The 14,158-nt window shown below is 32.4% G+C and overlaps 1 protein-coding gene across 1 annotated transcript in view; it reads right to left on the bottom strand.

Moving 5' to 3' along the window:
* Positions 1-582: 582 nt before the first annotated feature.
* The window catches only part of LOC142328346 (tubulin-folding cofactor B-like), a 23,735-nt gene continuing 10,159 nt past the window's right edge, over positions 583-14,158 (bottom strand). Inside the window, exons 2-4 of the mRNA XM_075372053.1 lie at positions 13,909-14,100; positions 9,704-9,776; positions 583-700 (exon numbers count right to left, since the gene is read on the bottom strand). Of these exons, the coding sequence (XP_075228168.1) occupies positions 583-700; positions 9,704-9,776; positions 13,909-14,100 (383 nt within the window). The remainder of the gene's footprint in view (positions 701-9,703; positions 9,777-13,908; positions 14,101-14,158) is intronic.

The following is a 14,158-nucleotide window of genomic DNA, read 5'->3' as shown; positions in this document are numbered from 1 at the left end:
AAAAATAAAAATGTAAGAATAAAAATAAAAATAAAAATAATAATTATTTAAATTATTTAATACTGTAAAAAAAACTAAAAGTAAAACATAAAAGTAAAACATAAAATTAATCATTTAAAGCATGTTTAATTAACCTTCAGTTGGTGAGGTGACTGACTTCTCGGTTCTTCTGAGTTATGGCATGGCCATAACTCAGTGCATGCAATACCATAACTAAAGAACCAACTACTTGCATGTAAATTATGTCTGAGTTATAATAACTATCAATAATTAGTAATTCCAAATCAAATTGTATTAGTAATATAATAACTATCAATAATTAGTAATTCCAAATCAAATTGTATTAGTAAAACTGCTACATCAGATGAATTTTTATTTAAAATATTACATGTATTTAGTAATAAATAAATAAATAAAACTTCTACGTGAATATAATAATGCACATTATATATGCACAATGATAGTGAATTGTATTTGCTGCTATTATTTAATAAGCGATTTTAATTATGGAATGTTTGTTGCTTGCTGCATGAAATTTTATAACAAAAAATTCAATTAATTATAAAAAATAATTTTAATCATTTAAAGTTCATCATCCAGTCCTAAGTCTTCTGTAGGAAAATCACCAACCTTTATGTAATTAGGTTTAATAAATCCACCATATTTTGGCAGACATTCAAAATATTTCACACCATTTACCCTGTAAAAAGCAAATATAAATAATTAAAAAAGTAATAAAAATCTACCATAATAAATAGAAATAGTACCACACTATTGTTATACTTCAGAGCAGGGAAGGGATATTTTCATAAATGTAATTTACAGTCAAAATTCCTGTAGCTCAAAATTCCCAATCAATATTGTATTACATTATATGGAAATATAATTCTTTTAATTCGAACAAAAAATTCCCAATCAATATTGTATTACATTATATGGAAATATAATTCCTTTAATTCGAACAAAAAAAAATCCTATAAGGTAAAATAAAAAATTGATTAGTTTATTTCAAATTTACAAATAGAGAAACCCTAGGCCTATAATAATACTGATCCTATTTTCAGTTTAGTTCAGTCAAATATGAAAAAAGCATGATTCACTTCCGTCATTACTATGCAGTAACAAAAAAGGAAGATACATCAGATGTCAATATTTACCAGTAACAAAAAAGGAAGATACATCAGACGTCAATATTTACTGACTTGTTTGATGTAAGTGTCAATGTGTTGTTATAACCATCTCAGCTTGTATGCATGTCTGTGCTTGTTCTTATTCCGTTTTAGAGAGGTTTAAAAACAGAACAGTTGTGATCAAAATTTACCACACCTATCAGTGAACCAAATTTATGAGTACTTTGTGAGACAGTTAAACTGTATGGATTTCAAAGCTAGTATAAATTGGCTTAATAAGTTTAGGTAAGCATGGAATAATTTTTAAATTGGCTTAATAAGTTTAGGTAAGCATGGAATAATTTTTTTAAATGTTAAAAATACACGGATAAACAGTACACTCGTTAAAAGAAATTATGAGCAAATACAATGAACTGGACATTTTTAACACTGATGAAACTTGTACTATTACAAATTGTTAACTTTTAAAGGTGAAAGGTGATAATTGCCATGGTGGGAAATGAAGAGTAAACCGCATCACCTTTTAGGTGAGAAACTTGTTGAAACCTCTCTTAAGTAGTAAATCAAAAAATCCATGCTGTTTTTCACTGTCAAATTTTTCCTGAATTTAAAAAAATAAAAAAGCTGGATTTAAAAACCCACAACCCTTTATTTTGTTCTAGCGACTATAATGGTAGACTACCCAGTGACATAACTTTTGGGATTATGTTTCTATAGACGAAGATTTGGTATTAGCCGAATACCCTACTGACATGACAAAGATAACGCAAAGGTAAATGAGAGTATTATTGTAACTTCCATTAAAATTGGGGGCAGTACGCAGGGTAGTAGTAAATCACTGTCGTTAATGGTGGTCATTCTCATTTACCTTTGCGTTATCTTTGTTTACAATTCTATTGAAAGATGATGTACCAGAATCTGTTTTTTCCGGTAAATGAGAGTATTATTGTAACTTCCATTAAAATTGGGGGCAGTACGCAGGGTAGTAGTAAATCACTGTCGTTAATGGTGGTCATTCTCATTTACCTTTGCGTTATCTTTGTTTACAATTCTATTGAAAGATGATGTACCAGAATCTGTTTTTTCCGTTATGGCAGATATAGAAAAATGGTTGTAAAATTACCAACAATATAATTTTTTTTACTTTAAGAGAGCCAATTTTTACTTTACTTTTATCTGAAAAATTTTTAAAAACACAATCCTTTAATTTAAAACAAAACCATGTTTTACAGCCCATTCATTAACGATTTGTGCAATAAACTGTGTTTAATATACAGTGTTTTCATGTGTATTTATTAGCCTACTGTTTAGTGTCTTCCGTGGTAGCAAAATGAATGAATACATACTAACCAGTATACTGTATACTGTATTGGTATGTACTGTATACTGTATTTATAATGCTGAATCAAGTCATGCAATAATATTGCTGTGATATAATAAGACAGTATATGGAAAAAACGCAATATTTTCTTAATAGTGCTGCACATTTTACGTGAGTGAATTTATTACGGTGGGTAGTAATTTCGTTAACATAAACGTTTCACTAACTCAAATTTTCCAAAAGTCAATTTTTTTTTTTCTTCCCCTGAATATTTGAGATATAGGAATTTCACTGTATATTAAGAAAGACGAGAACCAACCACAACTGATTATGAACTTACATTTCACCTTAGAAAAGAAACCAGCTCTATTCTACTTTTCTCTACCTTGATATCATTATACTAAATAATAAGTGCACATGCGCGCGCACACATACACACACACAGTACTGCGGGAATACACCGCAGTACTGTGTGTGTGTATGTGTGCGCGCGCATGTGCACTTATTATTTAGTATAATGATATCAAGGTAGAGAAAAGTAGAATAGAGCTGGTTTCTTTTCTAAGGTGAAATGTAAGTTCATACACCTTTTAGACTTTACAGGTGTATTTCATTAGCTAAATGATTAAAAAAGTTTAATAAAAACATGGGAACAGAGATTTTTTTCGAGTCAAAAAGTTCTCTTTTGGTCTGAAATTAAAAAAAATTGTAATACCACACTAATATGAGGGTTATTTTTTTTTAAGGTTCGATCGGTCACAAAATTAAAACCACAGTGAAAATTTGTAACAAGTACTTACATTATTACGTTATTTACGTTATTTCTCTACATAGTCGTTATTTCGTAGCGTGACACCAATTTTCCAAATACCCTCGTCATAGAACGGAGCCGCCTGTGTTTTCAGCCATGTTTCTACGCTGGTTGCAGCTCGATGTCTGTGCCAAAATGCTGTCCTCCTAGCCAGCGTTTCGTGTGAGCAAAGAGGTGAAAATCAGATGGAGCCACCAAGTCCGGGCTGTATGGTGAGTGATCAAACACTTTCCAACGAAAACGCTGCAGGAGCTTCTTTGTTACAGCTGCAGTGTGTGGCTGAACATGGAGAAAGACAATGCCTGACGACAACATTCCTCTCTGCTTATTCTGAGCCCTTCATAGATGTTGAAGAGTCACGCAGTAGAGGCTGCAGTGATGGTCATGCCACGTTCCATGAATTCCACCAAGACTCCATTCAGGTCACACAGTAGCCACACTTTCGGAGAAGGTTTGCTTGAACTTCTTTGGTTTACTGGGAGAATGAGAATGCATCCACTGTTTGGATTGTTCTTTTGTTTCTTCAGTTTCAAAATGGACCCATGTCTCGTCCCCTATGACAATTTTGTTCAAAAAATCTTCTCCTTCATTGTGGTAGCGCTGGAGAAACGCTAGGGAGGCGTCCATTCTCATTGTTTTGTGATGGTCGGACAGCATCTTGGGAACCCATTTTGCACACAGAGCTGACCTTGAAATTTCAGGAAACGACAGAAATTGTGAATCGACGATTTTTTCGAATTGCCTCACCCACTCGCTCACGAGATCATCGGTTGACACTCGCTTCCTTCCCTGACCGCCTGCATCATGAACATCTGTACGTCCTACTTTAAAGTTCCTGCACCATTGTCACACTTTGCTGTCATTAATTGAAGTTTCACTTCACCGTACACATTACTTATTCATCTATGAATTTCAGCTGCATTACACCCCTCAGCCTGAAGAAATCGAATTACCACACGCACTAGCTGCATGTTCAGAACTAAACGAAGTGATGCGGCGTGATTGAAGGCCATACTAGAGATGCTGCGCAACACATATGTGCAAAGGTTCATCCGATTTTTGGGCGGGTTTTTATTTCGTGACCGATCGGACCTTGAAAAAAAAATAACCCTCGTATAAACATATTTTTACAGTCTTATTTATACAAACTGAACCAAATTCTATGGGGAACATACAAATAGGTTGTATTTTTTAAAAATTAATAAAAAAAATAATATTTCACGCTTGTATTATTTTGTTGCTAGGCACACATTACTAAAATGCTAGCGTAACATAATATGGTAGTTATGTTATGATTAAAGTCCATTAGTAATTTTGATGTAAATCAATGTGACCATCGACCAGCATTCTTGGTTTTTAGACCATCCACCAGCATTTCTCAACCTGGGGTGAAATGGTAAACAGTAATGAAATCATTTTATGAAAAAAAAACATCATTTATTTTAAATAATTTACTTACATTTACTTATAAATACACATATAAAGAAAATAAATTAAAAGTTTCTCCATACAAGGGACTTGTTAAAACAAACAAAAGAAAATTAATTTCAAGCAATAAAAGATGACTCCTATATTTAGTTTTTAGCACAACCATAAACCCTTTTCAAAGAAGTAAGACAAGATGAAAGTGATTTATACTTTCAGTGCAAAAAGTATCTAAATCTTCAGATGTGTTGTAGTTGTAATCAACAGACATTTCAATGAGCTGATCGTGAATCTCATCTGGTAACTTACAGCTGCATTTTCACTAAATGGATTAGTACCCATCTCTTTGAGAGATCAATTTTATCTTCCAGGAAATACTCAACTGAATTTCAGCTCACACAAATGCATCTTCATGTTATCTAAACTGTGGTGAACAATAGTGTCTTCATCCAAATTATTCTCAATATGATCGGGAGTGGAACCTTATCAAAATGTTTGCTTTGATGGCAAATAATCCAGACATCAAAAGCTTCTTAATGAAAGCATGAACTTTGCCTGTCATAAATTAATGTTTTTATAGTATCCTTGTAAATTTACATTCAAGTTATTTAACAGCAAAAATAAACCAGCTATGTAAACCCAACATATACTAATTATTGTGTAAAAACATTGAGAAATACATTTGTTATTAAAAAATATATTAATTCATCTTGCAATTTCAATAATTGGGTTAACACTTTCCCCTACAACAACAGTATGACTTCTGTATGGAACAGAAGAGATTCTTCTTTTTGCTCAAAGTTTAGCAAACAGCTTATTTTCTAATGGTCCCCTTTTAATAAAAATTAACCATTTTTACAACTTTACAAAGACTTTGTAGATTTTCAAGCTTTTTTTGGCAAGAGTTTGACTGTGAAGGAAGCAGTGCATCCATTCTGCACTCGATCTAAGACAGTCTTATACTTCAGAAATCTACTATTCTGTTATCACCTTTGCACAATCATTACATATTGCAATATATTTTGCCCAATCTACGTAATAGTTTTCAGCTTCATAAAGAACATCATCATGAAGACATTGTCCTGTTGTATGACCAGGTATTGATTTGCAAAACAACCTATTTTCTTTGACTGATCTGCATTCATATCTCACAAAACATAAGAACTGAGACATTTGTCTCAGTTCATGTGGCATGTGGCTAACATCTGCCAATTTGTTGATTCATAAAACAGAATACTAAAAACTTCACTTGAACTCTCTTGTTGAATTATCTGAATGCGAATAGTGATCGGGATATTTATTTTCCAAGTGTTGAATTAATTTTGATGGCTTCATGCTTTCATCAGAGAAGACTTAAAACCAAACAAGCATCGTGGGTTTCTATTCAATGAGGTAAAACCATAATTCAAATAACTGTCAGTGTACAATCTTGTCTTTTTACTAATCTATTAACTGGATGTAGATGGTTCACTTTTTTCACAAATTTATCCATTTTGCATAAGAATCTAATTGAAAAAAAAAACAGTTACGCTGTTTGACCCCGCACACTATAAAAAACCGAAATTCCAATTATTGTCAATAAATGAGCACATACACATTTGGAACCTATAAATCGGGGGAGTTTATGTTTGTACTCTTCATACATACACGCATGTTCATACCTTATGCTATCAATGCGGCTAAGTTGGAGGATCGCAAAATACTCATTATATATTTTTTCTTACTTTTTGGGGTTGGGGAGATAAAAATGTCGAGAATCATTGCCAATTAGTTTGTTAGGTAGAGTAAGAGAATAATGTCATATTATTTCCCAAATGAGTTATATACATATTAATTATGTTAACAGTTACTGTACTGGTAGTCCTACTCGACTGTTATGTTTAAGAACACTGTCGGTTAATTTCCAATGAAACGAAGGTTACTAATACACTCAAAATGAATGGTTTGAAAGGTAATGAAAGGTTTTCATTAACATTCATAAGTAACTGATAAGTAACATTCATTTTTACAGTAATAATCAAAACTCAAAGAAATTATCTACTTCATCTGATTTTATTTTAGAGAGAGAGAAAGAGGGGGGGATTTTAACGTGTAATGAAACCTAGATAAATCATTCTGAGCCGGAGTCCAAGTGTCAAAGCATGCAGTTGAAACACCTTGAACCACCTGTACATAAGAAATGCAAAACACAATCAACAGCTAGTAAGATTATGTTAACAATCTTTTGGAATGCCCAAAGTCTGATTTTCTGTGATTATTTGGAGGACTAACACACTATCAACAGCCTATACTATTCAGCCATGACCAGGATGGCAGAGGAAAGGCTTGCTTTCTTCTTTAATACAATTATCGACCTCATACGGCACAATTGACGCTGGAAACTATTAGAAAAGTGGGTTGGGAGCTTCTACCTAATCCTCCTTACAACCCTGCCATGCTTCTTCATACTTTTATCTGTTTGGTCTGATGAAAGAAGGTCTTTGCTTGACATCAAGTTCAACGACAATGAAGAGTTAAAGAAAAAAGTACAAAACTGGCTTCGAGATCAAGGTAAAGAATTCTTCGCTGAAGGAATAAAGACTCGTAAAAAGATGGTACAAGTGGAGAGAAGTTGGTGGGGATTACATGAAAAAGCAGGCAAAAAAGTTGTATTTATTTTTAATAAACCATTTTTACTGTACAGCTAAAAAACTCATTATATAATTAAAGATGAACCTCTCATTAAGAACATTTTTTTCAATTATAAGTAGTTGGAAGTTAATAGCTACAATAATAAAATTTAACTTAATGGTTAGATTTTTTAAATTTAAATTTAAATTCAACAGATTCATAAGTGGCATGCTAATGAAATAACAGTAAGTGGAAGCATCCATAAGCAATAGGAAGAACAGATTCATTAAAAACATTAAATGTTTTTATGCATTAAAAAAAGACAATGCTTGGAATATCTTGATAACAAAATTGGAAATAATCATACGAGGTGTGTGAGAAAAGTAACAAGAATGACTTTTTACTTACCAGAGTTTTTATTTTTTTCAAACAATAATATTATCCCCTTCAAAGTAGTTCCCTTGGGCAGCTATACACCGGCAGAGTCATTGTTCCCACTCCTGGTAGCAGCGCTGGAAGGCTTCAACTGGTAGGGCTTTTAACTGGTTGGTGACAGTCTATTGAATGTTCTCCAGAGTTCCAAAATGACATCCTTTTAAGACAAAGTTTCAATTTCGGGAAAAGGAAAAAGTCACAAGGACTCAAATCAGGTGAATAGGGGGGTTGAGGAACCATAGGAATGCGTTTTGAGTTCAAAAAAATTCCGTGATGGAAATGGCCGTGTAACACGGAGCATTGTCATGATGAAGTATCCACTTGTCTGCAATGTCTGGTCACGTGAATCACTCTTTTTCCTGAGCCTTTCAAGGACACCTTTATAAAACACTTGGTTGACAGTTTGTCCTGGAGGAACAAATTTTTTATGCACGATACTCCTACAGTCATAAAAGCATATCAGCATGGTTTTGATCTTTGATTTTCTCATTCTACATTTTTTCAGTTGAGGATATGACTAAGTGTGCCACTCTTTGCTTTGCCGCTTTGTTTCAAGATCGTACTCAAATATCCAGGATTCATCACCTGGGATCACACGATTAGAGAATTCTTGGTCATTGTCAATCCTCTCAAGTAGATCAACGCAATCGATTCTTCAATTATCCTTCTGTTCTGTTGTGAGGTTTTTCGGCACCAATTTCCCACAAACCTTTCACATGTCCAAATCGTCTGTCAAAATTTGATGTACAGTGAAAGTGTTTAAATTTAACTGTGTTTTATCTCACAAGAACCCTCACATGCTCAACGTTTTCATCAGATTTTGAAGTTGAAGGTCTCCCTTAGCGAGGTTGATCTTCTATGTGTTCTTGGCCTTCCAAAAATGACTTATACCAGCAAAAAAGGTGTGCTCTTGATAAGCAATGTTCCCTATAGGCCTGTTTCAACACAAAACTTGATTGCATAACGTTGCTCTATATTCCGATCCTCCATTTTTGAAACACACAACTTCACTGATGGCGCTGTCAAAAATAATGTGTTGGCTGAACAGAGCTGAAACTTGTACTGAGCATGTGGAAGGGATGAACAAACCGGTCTAGCACAGACCGCAAGACATATCGTTGCCAGATCACTCGCAGTGTTACCAATATCATTACTTTTCTCACACACCTTAAAAGCCGTACTACTAAAAATTGGTAGTGAGAGCTAAGGAAAGGTAATTTCAAGGTGACTAGCAGATGTCACAATGACTAGCAAAAATCCCAGAAACAAATTCTAGCGATGTTAAATTAAAATTTCAATTTTAATACTTGTTAATCAAAAAAAATCTGTTCTCACTGAAGGGTAAAGAGAAAAACAGACTCTCCCAATTTTTCAGTCCAATATGATTATGATCTTATACTGACATATTTGTATGTTAGCTTGTGCGTACAAATGCAAATATATCAAAATACGCAAAAGGTTAAATTAAGGCCCAGTATAATGGTGACCAAAGCTAATCCATTATTTATATCTTGAGAAATCCCAAGATATATATCACTATTAATTAATTGTTAAAGCAAACTGTTAACAAAGTAGAAACATAACTTATGAATGTAAATTTTGACTGATTTACATGACATTTCAATACTCTTCACATATCTCTTAAAAGTTGCTTGATTTACGGCTATCTGGCAGCTTTATTCTATCCTACTAGACCTTGTTACATTTCCATACTGTCAGGTCAAATGTATTGTTAATTAGATTCCAATAAAAGAGTGGTGGGAGGCAGAATCAAAGAGCCATAAGTAAAAAAATATACCTAGACTGGCTAAGTTTTGAACTGTATGTATATCTCTTACAGGAAATGGCAAGCTCTAACCCTCTGAGCCAGTTTAACAAATATTAAATTTAAATTTATATTTCAAACCTGATTTGTTAACAACAAATGTAAAACTTCTAAATAAAAAAATAAAAATTAATGAGTTAACTTACGATCCATCATTCTTTCCCATAGGTTCATCATATTTAACACCGACCCACCAGCCTGGCTTGAACTGAGTTTTACCTGAACAAATAGAAATATGTTATTACATACGCACTACATGATGCTTTTATTATGTAATTTAAAATAGTTCATTTTCAACTGTTGACAAAGGAAATGTAAAGATTTCGATATGAGATCTTCTTTTGAAAGAATAATTTATTATTCAATGATGCACCTATTAGTTGGGTATATTAATAGATCTACTGTTAAAAAACATGTACACAGGTAAATGTGAATGACTGCATATTGAAAATATATATCTGAACAAGAATAAAGCAACTTTCTCCAGCTCAGACAGAGACAATTTGATATATTATTTTAATTAATCTTTTAAATTGTTTGTAAATATAATTTAACTTTTTATAAAAACAATTTTTTAACAAATTAATGACTTTCTAGATACTTGTGACTTTCTTGATACCTCCAAACAATCTTTGGTTATTATACGATTAACAATATTAATATATAAATACATTGAATTTGAAAAATAATATATTAAATAAAAAATGTAACAACATGGATCTAAAATACTTTTGACTAGATATTAAAAGGGATTTCCTAAGTACTCCAAAATAGATGAAATTAATGAGAGTATGCCTGCAAAACCACTGATGGGATTTCCAGAACAGTTCTGAAAACATCCTCTAGAAAAAAAAATGGAAAAAAATGGAAAAATATCTCCATTTCATTACTATGAATAATATTTTTAATTTCTTAACTTATTTTCTTCTTTGTACCACCAATATAATTTACTCCATTCAGATTAGAAAACATAACTTATAAATTATGTAGTTTACATTAGGAATGGTGGGCATGGGCTATTCCATACAAGCTTTTCCAGAAATCTCATTTACCCAACCAGGATTGTATTATGATAAATAACCTTGCAGATCAGTTGTTTTCTATGAAAGATGTAGTTCTCTCTTATTATAAATACAATTGATTACGTTCTGATTACAAGGGATTGGTTTGCCGTTTATAGAGTCTGATACTACTTCACCTTAGTTTTTGTATGCAATAGTAACATGCATAGAGCAAAAGAGACAAAACATCAAAGCTTGTTCCTTGAATGTATTAGATTAAATTTTATTAGCTTGGCGTTACCCAATGGATACTTCAGATGAGAGATTGGCTTTTTTCAATCCCATCCAGGAAAACAGACTTCTTGAACTCCATAATGTTAACTAATGTATTTCAATAGTGACAGAGCCATCACCTCATTAAACTCAAATAGAGAAGCAGTTGCTGCTCTGCCAGTGACTAGGAGACATTACGATTAAGCCACAGATGAAATCAAACTATTATTGTCCTCCTTCAAGGAATAATGAATAACAACATATAATTAAAAGGGAATGAGTAGTTTTTATGATTTAATACCTCATATCAACAACAAGCATTTGGTATTTGATAATTTAGTACCTTGAAAATACTAACAAGGGCATGTAGATGTATATTCTTTTATTTCAAAGCAGTCTACTACAGATTAGCCAATACAAATTCTTTTTTTTCAATTGCCTACATTTCCTCATCCTTCTTCTTCTGTAAATTCTATTATACAGGTAAGTTTTCAGTAATATTTATAAGAATCTGGAAAATACTCAGAATTTCATTTTTGCTGTTTATTCTTTTATCTGAATATAACAATTATTAACCTAACAAACAAATTCTGTTTTGCAGAACTCGAAAAAATTTAATAAATCAACTATTTTGATTTTCAGCTTACCAGTTACAACCCAAAAATATTTCGATTTTGTTTGAATTTTTTATAATAACTGTCCCATGGATTGTAAAGTAAAAGCAATGTAAATAAAACTAAAATACTATAAATTTTTTTTATTTGTTTAACTTTTATAAAACAGAATCTGTTTGTTGTTTATTAGTTAATCTTAAATTCTTACATGTGACCTTTAATGCCACATGTTCAAAAAAAGTAAAAGTTAAAAAAGGGAAGGAGACTTGAACCCATGATTTGTTTGATTTTTTTTTTGTGTCTTCAGTCATTTGACTGGTTTGATTATGAGACAGTAAAATTTTCCACTCGGTTACTGCTGCTGCTTGCTGTGACTGGTCGTATATAAAAATTACTTGATCTACTCAGAAATCTTTAAATGAATTTGGCTGAAAATGGAGCCTAGTTCAAAATAGAGGGTTATCATAAAAGAGTGGTGCGGTTTTGAACATGGTTTAAATTAAAACAGAATTACTTACAGTTTATGTTTTTTATTTTTCAAATTTGTAGTCTCCAACATTTTTTTAGATAATTAATAAATTTCAATATGTGCGCCCTTAGTCGCTCGACAAATGTCTAAACGATACTCAACTTCTCTCCAAACGTTAGTTAACATTTCTTCATTAATCCTGTTTTTTAAGTGGTTTAGGTCGTGAATTTTTTGTATATAAACAATGCATTTGATGTACCCCCACAATAAAAAAATCACAAGGTGTCAGGTCTAGACTCCTTGGAGGTCAAAGTATGGGGTCCTTGCCGGCCTATCCATCAATCTCCAAATTTTTCGTTCAAAGCGTCCGTGACCAATGCATTGAAGTGCGGTGGAGCACCATCTTGTTAGACATGAAGTTGATGAATGTTTTCCAGTTCATCCAGCTGAGGAAAGCAATAATTGATTGACATAGATACACAACTCCATTAATTGTTTTTTCAGCAAAGAAGAAAAGCCCTATTACATGATTTTTCATCAAACCACACCAAACATTAACTTTAGGCGAATCGCGTTGTTTCTCAATAATTGCATGTGGGTTTTCAGAGCCCCATATTTGTGAATTGTGTCCGTTAACACATCCATTCACATGGAATGTAGCTTCGTCTGTAAACATTATATCATCTAAAAATGATTCGTTTTCACTTATTCTGTCCAACATTTCAACAGCAAAATCGTAACGTTTCACACCATCATCAGGTTTCAATTCCTGCAGTATCTGGAAGCGTGTAATTTCAGTTTTTTATGTAAAACTTTGTGAACTGTTGATTTTGAATACCTAATTCAACGCTTCGACGGGGGATGGACTTCCCTGGACTTATAATTGCTGATTGTCTAATTAGTTCAACTGTTTCGTCTGGTACACTTGGTCTGCCGGTTGATTTCTGTTTCTTAACTGATCCAGTTTCTTCAAATTGTTTGAACCAATGTGTTCATGTTATTTTTGTGTGGTGGATCTCTTCCGAATTCAGGTCGAAACGCACGTTGAGCTGAAATTACAGATTTTAATTCAGCCATCAATAAAACACACTTTGCTTTGTCTTTATCAGAGAACATAGTAAACTCATTAAACTCACTGCAACAATACAAGAACTGACGTTGTGGTTACAACTGCTGATAAACAAACTTTTGGGTTGGAGGCTTTCAGAGATATCAATATAACATCTAGAAATTTCCCTACAATCTTCCTATGAATTACTGAAACCGCACCATTCTTTTATGATAACCCTGTACAATTTTTTATTTAAAATATGGACCCCACCACCAGCCAGCAAAAGAGCATCAATGAACTATATTGTAAGCAGACCAACTGCCCTATTAAGTTAAAGTAATTAAGATGAGACAGAGAATAATCAAAAATTGGCTTGTCATATTGAAAACCATGAGTCTAAAACATAAGTCACTATTTTTTTCTGATTATCTTCTTTTATAACCATTTTATAGTAAAAAACACACAAAAACAAAAAACTGGATGCTCTTAAAATAATTGCATTTTTATCATATAATGTATAATTCAAAAGATATAATGTGAATAAATTATGAATCCAATCATTACATAAAACTCAATCTTTGGACAATACTTAGCCAGAAGAAGTATCTTGGCAGTGAATTCCATCATTAATACATAAATAAGTTACATTAGTACACAACATGGTTGTTACTATTTAAACCTTTGAAATTCTTAAATTACTAGACCTCCCTTATTAGGATACTGTTAAAACTGTTACCAAAACTCCCCTCAAAATTTTAACAAGAAACAAACTGTTGTTATAAGATGAACCATTATGAAACAAATAGAATCTTCAAAACTGTAATTTTAGTATAAACCTTTTTGTTGATTTCTTCACTAAGTGAAATACATGAATTATTACCAATAAACTTATTTAATATTAACTTCATTAAAAACTTTCATCGATAACTAAATTTTTACTTACCAATAAACATGACTTCTGCTCTTCTAGTTGGCTGTCCAGGAACAGAAACTTCACAACGATCACCAAGTTTAATATTTTTTACTGCTTGTTCTTCAGCTTCCTGTTCACGTTTCTTTTCTGCCTCACGTTTTGCTAATTCTTCAGGATTATATTTACCTAGCTTATTCCTTTCTAAATAAGCTTTCAGTGTATCTGTCCAAATAATTTTTACTCATTTATTCATTCACGCATTCACTTTAATACACAACTT

This window comes from Lycorma delicatula, chromosome 7, assembly GCF_047948215.1.
Source record: "Lycorma delicatula isolate Av1 chromosome 7, ASM4794821v1, whole genome shotgun sequence".
In the NCBI taxonomy this organism is placed as follows: domain Eukaryota; kingdom Metazoa; phylum Arthropoda; class Insecta; order Hemiptera; family Fulgoridae; genus Lycorma; species Lycorma delicatula.
Note: the sequence above shows the minus strand (reverse complement) of the source record. Positions and strands in the feature narration are given on the sequence as shown.